Raw genomic sequence first — 15520 nt, forward strand, 5'->3', positions numbered from 1 at the left:
AATAAAGACCAAAAAAAGTTCAAATATGTGTGTGGGGCAGAGGAGTAAAGGCGGCAGTTTCAGAAAGCACAAGGGCATATTTTTGACAATTTTACAAAAACACAGACTTCTCCCTGTCCCTAAAAAGCAAGAAAAGTTATCCTGGCCTATCTCTCCCTCGTGCAAGTATGAGACACTCATTTCCCTCACAAAAAAAGAAAAATAAATACATAACCAACAGAACAGAGTGCAACAGTATAATTATTAGAGAAAAAGTATGTGCATATACATGAGAATGGTGTCCCTACAGAAAATGAAAGTAAACCAAAAAATACGGAAATAAAACATGAAAACTGTAAACAAATTTCAAACTGAGCTAAAAAGAATTTTAAAAATAACAGATCCTTAGAAATGGGAAATTTCAGAATGAGGGTAACTGAAGAAAAGAAAGCCATGACACAACTAAGGAGTAATTAGAAATGCAAGGAAAAAAATCACATCAAATACAAAAAAAACCTAAAACTAAATTAGAAGAAACATAAAGGTGAATAAAACAGAATAATACTACTAGAAACTGAAGGCAGAGGAAAAATCTTAAAATCAAAAACAAGTAAAGCCATGCCTGAGACTCTCCTAGATGGTCCAGAGACACAGTGATGCTGTGTACTGGCAGGAGGAATTCTGCTGTAACTGGTCCTGGGAGTGTTCACCTTTCCTGTAAGTGTTCCACAGCCCAGGGACACAATGTGGTCAGGAGCACTGCCAGGAACACCAGCAAGGGGGAGCCTGCCACAACAGGCACAAGGCTCACGAAGCACTCTCTGGCCTACGAAAATCTAGTGGGGGTGCTCTTCCCTCACCCAAACACACTCTGTGCAGCTCAGCCTGGAGAAGTCCCCTCAAGCAGCACTACTGGAACCCGTGCGAGCCCCAGTGGACTGAGATAAAAGCAACAAACCAAAATAGCACCACAAAGGCTCTGAAAAATGGTCACTGGAACCACAGCCCACAAATATATGCTAGTACCTACATGCTAAACCTAAACAGGTTACTACTGAAGTTAAAATTTTTTAAAAGTCCAGAGTCTCCTGATATAATAACTAAAATGTCCGAGACACAATCCAAAACTTATCTGTCATACCAAGAACCAGGAAAATCACATGAAGGAAAGAAAATCAACGCCAACACTGGGATGAGTAAGATGTTGAAATTATCTGACAAGGATCTTAATGCTGCCATCACAGAAATGATTTGACAAGCAATTACAAGTTCTACTGTTTCAAAAATGAAACAATAGAAAATCTCAGCAAAGAAACAGAAGTTACAAGGGAAAAAAAGCAATAGAAATTATAGACCTAAAAAATACAATAGGAGAAAAATAATCATTAGATGGGCTCAACAGTAGAGTGAAGATGACAAAGGACAGAAATCTGAACAGAAGAGAGAAAATAGACTGAAAAATGAACCATACCTCAGGTACATGCGGAACAGTAACAAATGACTCAACATTTGTATCATTAGAGGCCTAGAATGGAGACAAGAGTGACGCTGAAAGAACACCTGAAGAAATAATGGTTGAAAATTTTCCATGTTTGGCGAAAGACACAAACTTACAGCTTCAAGAAGCTGAGCGAACCCCAAACAACATAAATAAAACTATTCTTCAGGAATAAAGGGAAAATAAAGTCATCTTCAGAAAGAGAAAAAAAGAATTTCTCACTAGCAGAACTGCTTTTGAAGACTGGCTAATGGAAGTAATAAAAGATGGAATCTTGGAAAAATAATGGAAATAACGGAAACATGGGTACATACAACAGAGCATCACTGCCTTCATAAGTTCTGTAAGTCATATTGGATAACTGATACTAAAACTGTTAACAGGATTAATCCTCAAAACAATACTATTTAAAAGTGGGGAAAGAGACGTAACTGAAATTAAGGTTTCCACATCTCATTCCAAGTGATGGTATTGATGGCAGTGAATGGTGATAAGTCACATTATCTATAATGTGATGCCCACAATGACCATGAAAACAACTATAAAAAACACATAAAAGGCCAGGCACGGTGGCTCATGCCTGTAATTCCAGCACTTTGGGAGGCTGAGGCGGACAGATCACAAGTACAAGTTCAAGAGTTCGAGACCAGCCTGGCCAATATGGTGAACCCTCATCTCTAATAAAAATACAAAAATTAGCCAGGTATGGTGGCATGTGCCTGTAGTCCCAGCTACCCAGGAGGCTGAGACAGGAAGATTGCTTGAACCTGGGAGGCCGATGTTGTAGTGAGCCAAGATTGTGCGACTGCACTCCACTGCACTCCAGCCTGGGCAACAGAGCGAGACTCCGTCTCAAAACAAAACAAAAAACAAACGAACAAACAAAACAAACCCAAACACCAAATAAATCAAGGGAAAATCTTAAAAAATATTCAAGTAATCGTGGAACACAATAAATAAATAAATAACCATAAACAGAAGACAGAAACAGAAAACAATAAAATGGCAGACTTCGCCCTAACATATCAATAATTACCTTAAATAGAAATGGTCTAAATAAACAAAAGGTAGAGACTAACAGTTTTTATTAAAATGACAACTATATGCTGTTTACAAGAGATTCATTTCAAATTCAGCAACACAGGATGAAAGTAAAATGATAGTAAAAGACAGATCATGCAAACATTTAAACAGAAATGGTTACATTCCTATCAGATTCAGAGCAAAGAAAACTGCAAAACAGAAAAATCTTATATGATAAAGGATCAATCACCAAGACATAGTCATTCTAAGTGGGTATGAACCAAATGTGACAGAGCCTCAAAATAAATGAAACAAAACCCTATGACAGAGATAAAGAGATAAATCTCAGAAGCAGACCTATATACATATTCTCAACTGATTTTTAACATATGTGAAAAAAACAATTCAATGAAGGAAGAACATACCTAGAAAATACACCAAAAAAACCCCAAATGGACTCTTGGTATTTAATCCCAGAGAAATACAAACTTTTTGTTTATAACTAACATCACAGTTAATGGTAAATATTATAGTCTCTCTCAATAAAATGAGGAATAAAGTAAGAATACCTTCTACCGAAGGTTCTAGCCAATGCAACAGAGGAACAGTAATAAATCACATAAAGATTGGAAAGAAAGAAACCTGTCTTGATTTGTAGATGACATAGCTGGTTACCAGAAAACCCTATGAAATCTACTAAATAACTACTAGAATACATCAATTTAGAAAGGTTATAGGATACAAGGTCAATATATAAAAATCAATTTTATTTCAATATAGTAGTAAAAAACAAGTGAAAAGCAGTATTTAAAAATACCACTAACAGCATTAGAAACATATTTTAAATGTATTCCTAACCAAAGAGTACATGATTTCAACATTAAAAACTTTATAAAACAGTGCTGAGATAAACTAACAAACATTTAAATAAATGGAGAGAGGTACGGTGTTCAAGGATTGGAAGAATATATTGTTAAAATGTGAATTCTCTCCAAATTGACCTACCCCGATCAAAGCAACCCAAATCAAAATCTCTGCAGGCTTTGCCCTTTTTTTCATTTGTAAAAATTAACTGATTCTAATATTTATATGCAAATAAAAGAGTCAAAGCAACCTAATGAAAAAGTTGTGGGACTCACAGCATCTGATTTGAAGCTGCAGTAACTATAACAGTGTCGTTTTGGCAAAAGGACCAAACAAATTAATAGAACAGAATGGAGATTCCAGAAACAAGGCTCACACACAGATTGATTTTCAACAAAGGTGCAAAAGCAATTCAATGGGGAAAGAGAAGTCTCTTTAACACATGGTACTGGAACAAATAAATAAAACTATTTAGAAAATGAATGACATCCACTATCTAACAGCATCACAAAAATTTACTGGTGGTGGATCACAGATTTACACATAAAATTTAAACCTATATTATAGTATTAGAAGAAAAAATAAGATATTTGTGCCTTTGGGCTAGGCAGATATAAAAGGACAAAAAAACATAAAAGAAAAAATCAATTAGACTTCAAAAATTAATAATTTCTGCTCACCAGAATACACTTAAGAAAATGAAGCCACAGACTTGGAGAAAATAATCATAAACTACGTATCAGAAATGGGCCTTTTATATAGAACATACGGTATTCCCCACTTACCCATGGAGAATGCTTTCCAAGACCTCCAGTAGATGTCTGAAATTGCAAAAACCCTGTATATACCATTCATGATTTATTTTTCCTTCTTCACAATTTCATAAATACTCATTTTTACCACAGATTTTAGCAACCTCAACATATGATTTTTAAATTCTTTCCTTAAAGGAAGCACTTTCCCCAGCTTCTCTTTGGCATATTCGAATTTCCAACATCACTGCTCTTGTGCTTCAGGGCCATTATTAAGTAAAATGAGGGTTACTTGAACACAAGCATGCGATACTGCAACAGTCGATCTGACCAATAGACTCAAAGTGGTGCGTAGTCTAGACAACATGGATATACTGGAAAAAGGATAATTCATACCCTGGGTGGAAAGGTGGGAGATTTCACCATGTTACTCAGAATAGCATGTATTTTAAAACTTAAGAGTTGTTGGCTGGGCGCGGTGGCTCACACCTGTAATCCCAGCACTTTGGAAGGCTGAGGTGGAAGGATTGCTAGAGTCCAGGGGTTTGAAACCAGCCTGGGCAACACAGTGAGACCCTGTTTCTACAAAAACAAACAAAACAAAACAAAACAAAAAAAACTAAAAATTAGCTGCACAACTGTGGTACCAGCTACTCAGAAGGCTGAGGTAAGAAGACTGCATGAGCCCACGAGTTTCAGTTTATAATAACCTGTAGTCATGCTACTGCACTCCAGCCTGGATGATAGAGACTTTGTCTCTTAAAAAAAAAAAACCAACCAACCCTCCCCTCCCCAACCCACACCCACCAACACACACACACATCAAAAACTCTGAGTTATTCATGGCATTTTCTACTTAATATTTTTGGACCACTGCTGATCAAAGATAACTGAAACCAAAAAAAAAGCAAACTAAAGATAAGGCATAATGCTATATTTTAAGAAAATATCTATAGTCAATAGAAATACAAAAATCCAATATTAAAAATGAGGAAAAGACACTTTTAGTTAAATATGTACCTACTATATGCTTTGGAAACTCCACTCCTACACGTTTGCCCAGGAGAAATAAAACATTTCCACAATAAGACTAGACAGCTTTATTCACAATAGTTCCAAACTGGAAACAATCCAACTGTCTACCAACAGGTAAAAAAACACATTTTGCGTATTCATATAATGCAACAGTACTCCATAATTTTTTTAAAGGCACTATAAATCAATGCAATAACATGGATGAATCTAAAGAGTCTCGATGCAGTACAAGTATATAAGATTCCATTCATAAGAAATTCTAGAGCAGACAAAAGTAATGTACAGTGATAGCAATTAGGACAGTTATTGTCTGTTCTAATGGGGGACAGAGATTCACTGGAAGGGAAAACATGGGAACTCTGTGTTAATGGACATAGTCTATACCTTGACTGAAATATGGTTACATAAACGTAATTTTTAAAAACGAACCCAGTTAAGCCCTGGGTATTTCACTGTATTAAAATTTTACCCCACACAACATCGACACCACCATTATTACCACCACATTGATTAACATTTAGAGAGCAGTTAGGGAATCACATTATTTTGAAAATTAGTAAATAATGGGAAAGAATTAAGCATTATTGTATCTGATATGTACATATTTATATACATGTATACAGGTCCTATATGTGGATCTGTAATTTAGGGTAGTCATAGAGTTGATGAGAAAGAGTTTTTCTTAAGAAGTAGTACAGGTAATAAAGGAAGGAGGAATAAAGAATTCAAATATCACAATTTTGCAACCCTTAATGAATTAGCAGATCTAGGCAATCAGAATCCATGATAAAAATTACTAGAAAAGACAGAAAGCAAGTGAGACTTTAAGTTATTCCTGTAAACCAACATCTATGAAGTATTTGGGAAGGAAATAAAGTCTGAATCTGTTTTTCGTTTTTTTTGAGACAGTCTCACTTTGTTGCCCAGGCTGGAGTGCAGTGGCGTGATCTAGGCTCACTGCAACCTCTGCCTCCTAGGTTCAAGAGATTCTCCTGCCTCAGCCTCCTGAGGAGCTGGGATTACAGGTGGCTGCCACCACACCCAGCTAATTTTTGTATATTTAGTAGAGACGGGGTTTCACCATGTTGGCCAGGCTAATCTCAAACTCCTGGCTTCGGGTGAACTGTCCACCTCGGGCTTTTTCGCATGTATTTTTCAGTTGCTGAAAGAGCTCTCCCTGATTTCATTTCTTGTTGACTGCTTAGAGACATCTTTCCAAATGTCCTTCCTTGTCACGTTTTCAAAGTTAGGGGCAGGGACTGCACGTTTTTTTGATTGGTAATTTTTGTTTCAAAGGTTTGATTCAGATTCAGAGTTGATTTTGCTAGGCACGGTGGCTCACGCCTGTAATCCCAGCACTGTAGGAAGCCAAGGCGGGCGGATCACCTGAGGTCAGGAGTTTGAGACCAGCCTGGCCAACATGGCAAAACCGTATCTCTACTAAAAATACAAACATTAGCCAGGCGTAGTGGTGTGCATCTGTAACCCTAGCTACTCAGGAGACTGAGGCAGGAGAATCACCTGAACCCGGAAAGCGGAGGTTGCAATGAGCTGAGACCACGCCAAACTGTACTCCAGCCTGAATGACGGAGCAAGACTGTTTCAAAAAAAAAAAATTAACAAAATCTTATTTCTAGTGGTTTACTATTAATTATGCTGGCAATTTTTAGCTGAAATATATTAAGCAGCCTCGCTGTTATTTTTATGAATTCTGCAACAATAATACCAACCAAAATATCTATACAGGCATACCCCAGAGATACTGCCAGTTCAGTTTTAGACTATGGCAAATAAAGTGATTATGGCAGTAAAGTGAGTCACACACATTTTTTTGTTTCCCAGTGCTTACAGAAGTTATGTTTACACTATACTGTAGTCAAGTGTGTAACAGCATTGCCTAAAAATAAGTACATTATCTTAATTTAAAATCATTGCTAAAAATGCTAATGAAGTGAGCACATTTTCTTGGAAAAATGGTGCTGGCAGACCTGCTTGATGCAGGGTTGCCACCAAAATCACAAAGTATCTGCAAAGTGCAATAAAGTGAGATATACCTGTATTGTCCTTTTTCTCCTGTTATTACAAGCACTATTTTAAGTCTTCAACTACCGAATACTTGTAGACTATTTAATGAATTAATATTTTCATCATATTTATATTGAGAAAATTAAGCTGAATTTAGTTAGAAAAGGTTTAGAATATCATCAACTCTGATGATGAGTTGGAAGCTACTTTATCTGTCATTTTTCACATAACACTAGCTTGCCCTTCAAATCATATATTTAAAAATGACCTTAAGATACACATCAAGTAGGGATTATGTTGTTATAAAAAGCTAGAAATAAAATTAAGACTTTAATTTCAAAGATAATTTCTCTATAAAGAATAGCACAAGATATGTTCAACTATTCTCAGAGATGCATCAAGATATGACTTCATAACTATTAGAAATTATATCTATGATCAATCATATTACAGAGATATTGCTGTTATACTCCTTGTGCCCTTTAATGAATCACCTTTAAAACTGAATAGGTAGCAGCATAGAGGTTGCTAAGAGTAAATACATTTACCACTGCTGCCAGAAATGACCAAAGGTGCACCAAAAAGAAGAAATACTGGTGAATTCCCACAAACTACAATGAAGAACCTTATAAAATAACAGAACAAATGAATATAACGTAACATACAGCCATCTCTTGGTATACGTGACAGGGATTGGTTCCCGGACTGCTTGTGTATACCAAAATCCATGCACACTCAAGTTCCGCAGTTGGCCCTGCGGACCTGGTGTGTATGAAAGTCAGCCCTCTGTATATGCAGCTTCTGAGTCCCACCAATACTGGATCGGCCCTTAGTTGAGAAAAAAAATCTGCATGTTAGAGGACCCATGAAGTTCACAGCTGCATCGTTCAAGGGTCAACTGTAATATAAAAATAACATTTACTGCTAGAGTTGATATTCATTCTAGTGTTTATATACTTGAGTCTTAGAGCAATAGCCTTGGGAGACAACTTCCAGGAAGGTACCTGTTTGCATACCTTCTCACTGCAATCCATCAGTGGCTGCCAAAAGGGTATTTTTGTCTCTTGAACCAGTCTCAGTAGGGGATAGGGAAGCCTATGTCTTTCAGAATTGGATGGCATAGTACACAGAAGTAGACAGTACAGTAGCAAGGGCATTTGCTTAAAAGCAGATAGAATTGGGAGCCTCTACATCTTTCTGTGAGAATTCAGAGCTCAGTTTCTTAAGGTGTAAAATGGAAATACTACTACGTATCTGGACATATTATCTTAAGAATTAAATAAAAGACTGTACCATTTCACTCAAAAGGTGCTTGATCCTGGGTAGCCATGTAGTTCACAAATGCAGAGTTCAACAGAAAGGAAAAATATGCAGAAGTGGTAGCCTTATTTGAATTATCTTCTAACCAGCAGTAAGCATACTCTTAGCCAGTGAGAAATACTAGATAATCCATACCCCAAATGCAGGAGAACACATGAGACTTACATATAACAACACTTCATTCATGAAAGCAATCACAAGATTAGCTCTGAAAAACGGTGATTATATTACAAACACAAATCTAAGTATATAGATAACAATTTGTGAGTTTGCTTACTTGGGAATTAGTGCCTAGAGATAAAGGTCAGAAGCAAAATCACACACCCCTTTGGTGAATCAAATCTTCCTTTGAAGAATTAAGTACCTCACCTAATCAGAACAGAGTCCCTGGTATAGCCACCGTCATATTCTGTAGTTTCTTCTAATGCTTGGAAATCTAGATTCTGCAAATTTAAGAAAATATGTCTTAGTATCTGCTATGCTACTGTATCATTACAAACAATAAATTGATACATGACTTTCTGCAGACACCTGCTTTCTTACCCGGCTTCCACATATAAGCAATTCAATTTCTTCTGGTCTGAATAAGTACTTTAAGGGAGATTCATTGGTCACCATATGAAAACCTCTCCGAAAAGCCTTGAACTGTTTTTCTACTGATTTATTGAGAATGTAGTCAGAATAAAGATTGACAAATTCCTGTAGAAAACATTAATCACAAGAACTTCTTATAATATGCTATGCAAACAAAACACAAGTTATTGGGCTGCATAGCTTTTTAATTTTTCCAAGAAAAAAACATTCAAGAATATTCTTAAAAATTCAATTTTACACCTACAAAGAAAACTACTTCTTACAATTTCACAATTCTCTGTTATGGCCAATATTAAACTATGAAAAGGCCATATACATATAACTGTCATACATATAAATGTCAATTTTGACAATGTATTAAACAGAACTGAATATAAATGCTGGAGACACAGAAAATTCTTTAGGTTCGCTCAACTAGGTATGCAGACAGACACATTTAAATCATGTACCCATCTATTTATAAATGCCACCGTTTTAAGAGAGTATCATGTATTTGATTTAATCAAACCAGGAAGTCCCATGTTTTCTACCACAGAATATTTGGTAAGCTGCCTACTGTATCCAGTTCAGCAAAAATGTGGAACTACTGACTGACACACAAACTACTGTATCAAATCATAAAAGGAAAATGTGCTTTGTACCCTTAGTGTGTATAATATTTAATCAAAAAATTATATCAATATAAATATGTTTCTTAAAGGTATACTATGTATTTGTCATAATTTTTTCCTTGGTATGTTCTGGGTTATTCCCATTCCAGATGAACACATTTTAGTCGACAGAAACCCAAATCTAACGTAAAGAATACTTTTCAGAAATGTACTTATATCACAAACAGGATGTACATGTGTAAATTAAATGTAATTTTTATTTGTTCTGTGATAAAGACCTTAATCATGAGGTTCCTGTTTACAGCTTAATACAGGAAACACCCTGCTTCTTGCTTTATCCTACAACCACACTTAGCTATTGACTATCTCCTGTTTCATGTCCTCTTTCTCTAAAAGGGGCTTTAGTGCCCAACTGTGTGCTTTCATACCAGCTTATATTCAAGATTTAGAAAACTGGACTCTAGCATTTACATAAACTTGGTTACTTGATTTGTGTGTTTTTTTTTGTACAGACTGTATTAGATACTTCTTTAAAAATTATAAGCATACATGCTTTGAAATTGTTAGAGACAAAACATGACATAAAAACATTTATTACCTTCCTGTTTTCATTTGTAATTGGAATTTTATCACCATTTTCCTTTAGATCATACATCATTGGGTTACCAAAAAGATCTGTCTGTGATATCTGGAAAGTGATCATCATGTCGTCTTCCACATTCCCTTCATACTCCAATAAATCTTTTAAACTCTGATATAGAACCTAGCAACCAGAAATGGTAAATTGAGGCCACCATAGAACTACAAAATACAACAAATAATTTATATCACTCTTCTTAGAAGATAACAAAAATCTTATCAATAAAAATTGTAAAAAGTGTAGACAGTATCCTTCCAGTCCCCCAAATAGTTTCCAACCTATAAAAGAAAGACTGTCAGTCACTGTGATGTTCCATTCTCTGCTGAGAAACTCCACATCACCAATTTAGCAACAGATTTCACACTGTGCTCTATAAGAAATTCTGTGGTGTCTCAAGGTGGGGGTGGGGGTGGCAGCAGGCACACTCATTGTAGCTACCAAGACCCTTAGCCAGGGCTGCTCTGATTTTACCTATCTCTTAAGATTTCACTAAAGCATAAACAAAATGTTTAGAAACACTTCTCTATGGAATCAATCTTTAAAAAGTTTTGTGCTGACAGCAATATATAAAAATGTCCCCCTTTGAGTTTTTAAGTGTTTGTCGTACTTCGGTCAGATTAAAACATTATCTTATTGATAAAAGTATCAACAAAGATTCTAAACAAAAACTTTAAAATTTTGATATAAATAAATTGTATTTTTGCATTTAAATAAAATCTAAGAGACTGAATTAAAAAATGACAACTTACTGGGTGAGAGTCTCCCAAGTCACGAAAAGTTCCTTTTTTCCCCATTAGCTTTCTGTAGACAACCATGGGAAAATGTACATCCAGTATACAGTTATTGTAAATAGCCAGACCCAGTACTATGCCAATCAGAGTAAACTGACCCTCAGTTTCAAAAGAAGACGGATTAAACCAAAACAATTTTGTAGATTCATCGTATGTGAACATACCTGTAAGAAATGATTTTTTAAAATACATTACTTTTGTATTTTATTAAGGAATAACACAAATGTAAATTTAAAATAATTATGCATATAAAACATTTAAAATATATGTAATTAGGCATGCAACATTGATTTCTATTATATTAGCACTTGAGAAAACAAGGTCCACATATATCTAACTGTTATAAATTGGGGTGAATAGTGATATGTAATTTTATGAAGCCAAAGGAATAAAGTAGTAAGTAATTTGGTGGCATCGGGTAGAAAAATACGTTCATTAAATTCAAGCTTTCTAATTTTCTACTGTAACATAAGAAAAGTTATATTCATACTTTATCCACCCATAGCTGAAAAATAAACATAAAAAAACAAAAAATGGCTATATTTTGAAAGTGTTTCATTTATAAAAATATAATTACTTATATTTGTACTACACGTACTATTTTTGAAAACAATTTTTTATTTTTTTTCTTGAGATGGAATCTTGCTGTGTCGCCCAGGCTGGACTGGAGTGGCACGATTTCAGCTTACTGCAACCTCCGCCTCCTAGGTTCAAGAGATTCTCCTGCCTCAGCCTCCTGAGTAGCTGAGACTATAGGCGTGCGTCACCACGCCCAGCTAATTTTTTATTTTTAGTAGAGAAGGGGTTTCACCATGTTTGCCAGGATGGTCTCCATCTCTTGACCTCGTGATCTGCCCGCCTCAGCCTCCCAAAGTGCTGGGATTACAGGCGTGAGCCACCACGCCTGGCCTAAAAAACAATTTTTAATCACAGTAAGGAAAGGTTTGTTTTTTCAAAATCAGACAATGGTGCCATGAAATTTTTCTAGCATTTTCCTAATAAAATCAAATGATCTAAAATACATAAACTTGGATAAATCTGATGAACTTAGATAAACAAAGCTATTTAATACACATTAATTATGGGCTAATATGTAAAAAGAATAGTAGTTTGTTTAGTAGTCTTTCAATTTCACATGGTCTTCACTATGCAATCCTCAATCACGGAGGCCTTTTTTTTTTTTTTTTTTTTTTTTTTTGAGACAGAGTCTCACTCTGTCGCCCAGGTTGGAGTGCAGTGGTGCGAACTCGGCTTACTGCAAGCTCCACCTCCCGGGTTCATGCCATTCTCCGGCCTCAGCCTCCGGAATAGTTGGGACTACAGGCGTCTGCGTAGAGGCCTTTTTTATATCACTCATTGGAAAATTGGGGCCGGGTGTGGTAGTTCACACCTGTAATCCCAGCACTTTGGGGATACTGAGGCAGGCAGATCACTTGAGCTCAGGAGTTCAAGACCAGCCTGGGCAAGATGGCGAAACCCCATCTCTACAAAAACACAAAAATAAGCTGGGTGTGGTAGCATGCGCCCGTAGTCTCAGCTACTTGAGAGGTTGATGCATGAGGATGGTTTCAGTCTTGAGCCTGGGAGGTGGAGGTTGCAGTGAGCCAAGATAGAGCCACTACACTCCAGCCTGGGCATCAGAGCCAGATCCTGCCTCCCTCCACCAAAAAATAAGACTTAAAAAAAGGAAAATTGGAATCTTTGGTTTTATCTGAATGAGTACTACTAAAAATTGATTTCTTCCCTTTTAAATGACTAGGGAAAAGAAATTTTAATTGAATTTAGAATTTTTTCGTTTTACTAAATGTTTAGTTTCTACTGTGAAACAATGAAAACATCTTAAGAATTAAGTCTGAAAAAAAATCTGTAATTTCCAATAGAAAAGTGGAGCTTAGAAATCAGAAATCAAATTATACAGTATATAAGTATTTTAACGAGAGTTTTTAAGAATTTTAAAATCTTTGAAAATGTTATTATCACTTTAAGTTTAAAAATATGGAGCTTTAACATGTTTCCTCGATCACTAGATGCATGAATTAAGCCTAGAACATTTTCTGAATGCAAAATGGTTTGAAAATTAAACAATTCATATTTGAGTTTCATGGTTTCTATCTAAACATTTTTTACAGGCCAAGTTACAATATCCATGGAAATGCTTTCAGTTATAAATATGGTATTAACAGGATCAAGAACAGCTGACAAGTAATTACAATTAATAAATTTGTTCAAGTTGGCAATGGTGTGTCTAAAAAATTAATGAATTTGATAAAATGTCACAAATGCCCTTCCTTGGAACCAAGAGTTATAAGCTATAAGTTAATCAGAATATAACTCTGAAGTTCCATTTTAGGCATTTTCTCATGTTCCAGGGAGAAAAGCACCATAACCTCCTGTAAAATATTCCTTTTTGATACTTCTACTGCCATCACTTCAGTTACCTTACTGGAACTGCTTAATCTATGTTTTTTCTTACAAGTATTTCTGCATATAATGCAGTATGCTTTATAGCTAAGGTTTAACATTTCTAGATACATCAAAAGCTAGAGCTAAGGTTTACCAAATTTAAGAACCTTATGAAGTTTATAATTTTGTATCTCAAAAAAAGGGCACGGTCTTATGTATCTTTGATTTACTTAGAACAAACTACATACAAATGGCATAGTTTTTTAGTTATTAATAAAACACTAGCTAGACTATAGATAAACGGTGTGTGTGTGTGTGACTAAGAACAGTAATAGAAAGGTCAACTCAATTAGAATCAACAGGCTATAACAGCTCAAATCTCAAAGCTGAAGGGAAATGACATACATTATTCTACGCATACTCCTCACAATTCTGATGGTACCTTCAGTGGAAACTTTTTCCTATAATTGTCATGTACTCAATTTTAAATGTAAGAAAGTTCAGTTACTAAGTGGTTGTATTTACAGTAGAAACTAAACCAGTTGAGAATTATGCAGTTAAGTAGACTACCCAAAAGACTGCATCTTTTCCCTGTTCTACTTTATCACAAAAGGGCAAAAACTAAAATTCTGATCCTTCACTTTCAAATGTCCATATCCCATCAGCCTTTCCCAAACTGTGTTCAACAACAACTCTTCTGGTAGGGCAGAAAAAGAGTTCTGGAGTTCAAAAAGTTTGGGGGAAACATTACCTATATTAAGCCCCAATAAATCCCATAGCAAATAAACCTTCATGTGATATCAGCTAGTGTTTCTTAACTTTGAGCATGACATACTTGTGAGACAGTCTCTCAACACTCTTCAAATCATTGTTCTTTGAAGTTCACAGGTCAGGAAAACCGTGAGTTTGATGATGGTTTTAGACAACAAAAAGCAAAGAAATCCCTCCAACTGTTCCAACGTACCATTCTAAAGTGCTTTCGATTCAATTTACCAAAGAGATAATTTCCTTCATTAGAATATTCCTTCTAAGAAATAGAAGAATTTGAATAAATTAGTGATACAAATCAGTCCCTAAAACCTACAAATTCAGTCATGATGTGTGATTCCGGGTAATCCATACCAAATCCTTCTTTTGCTGCTCTTCATAGCTGAGAATATTTATCAACTAAGATAAACAAATAACTAACTCAAAAAGACAATATGACACCATAATCACATTACTAAACTATTTACCAATATCTGGATTGAAGATTTCCTCCACAACCAGCTGAAAAAATTCTTTGGAAACACCTCCTTCATCAACTCCTTGTTCTCCTTCAAATTCCACATACAACTGCTTCTTCAAGTCTGCAGGATTTTCCATAGCGATCATCTCTAGCTAGTGATTGAAAAGACAAACATGAAAAGAAGATGACTGCTAGTATCAAGAAAAAGGCAAAATAAAAACAAGGAGTAGGGTTAGGAAACAAATACAAATTTTTGACTTTTTGTATGTAAATGGAAACAGAAAGCAAACTGATAAAAAGCCAGTGAAGACAAAGATTCAGTCTTAATGATAATGAAAAAGACACAAAAGATACCAGCATAGTAAAAAGCTTACAAACTTTACTGATTTATTACAAAATTAACATACAGTTAATTAAGATTTTATTACTTGTGTGTTAACAAGTCTGGACTACACAGTTAGGACATGGAAAAGCAGCTAAATACTTTCAGCAAAAACAATGGAGTAGAAGTCTGACCTCAAAATTGTCCATTAGTAGTCCTTTATTTTTATTAGAATAGAAACTCAAGAGTTAAGTCTTAATATCTACTGTCATAAGTAAAATATTTCAATTAAGAAAAGTACATTGAATAGTAAAGCAGTTTATGATCTCTCACAATAGGACTTAGTACAAATTACCACCTTTTAATGGGTTAGAACCCATCTTATATTCACATTTCCTTAAAAGTAGGTGAGACATAACCTTACTCATGTCCTTA

At 35.3% G+C, this 15520-nt stretch overlaps 1 protein-coding gene across 4 annotated transcripts in view; it reads right to left on the reverse strand.

Moving 5' to 3' along the window:
- The window catches only part of UBE3A (ubiquitin protein ligase E3A), a 99423-nt gene that overhangs the window by 8027 nt on the left and 75876 nt on the right, over positions 1–15520 (reverse strand). For all 4 annotated transcript variants that reach the window (XM_011981472.1, XM_011981471.1, XM_011981470.1 and 1 more), the window contains 5 exons: positions 14771–14915; positions 11091–11296; positions 10300–10464; positions 9040–9195; positions 8866–8939 (listed from right to left, as the gene is read on the reverse strand). In XM_011981472.1, the coding sequence (XP_011836862.1) occupies positions 8866–8939; positions 9040–9195; positions 10300–10464; positions 11091–11296; positions 14771–14915 (746 nt within the window). The remainder of the gene's footprint in view (positions 1–8865; positions 8940–9039; positions 9196–10299; positions 10465–11090; positions 11297–14770; positions 14916–15520) is intronic.

This window comes from Mandrillus leucophaeus, unplaced genomic scaffold (assembly GCF_000951045.1).
Source record: "Mandrillus leucophaeus isolate KB7577 unplaced genomic scaffold, Mleu.le_1.0 Scaffold227, whole genome shotgun sequence".
NCBI classification, from domain to species: Eukaryota; Metazoa; Chordata; class Mammalia; order Primates; family Cercopithecidae; genus Mandrillus; species Mandrillus leucophaeus.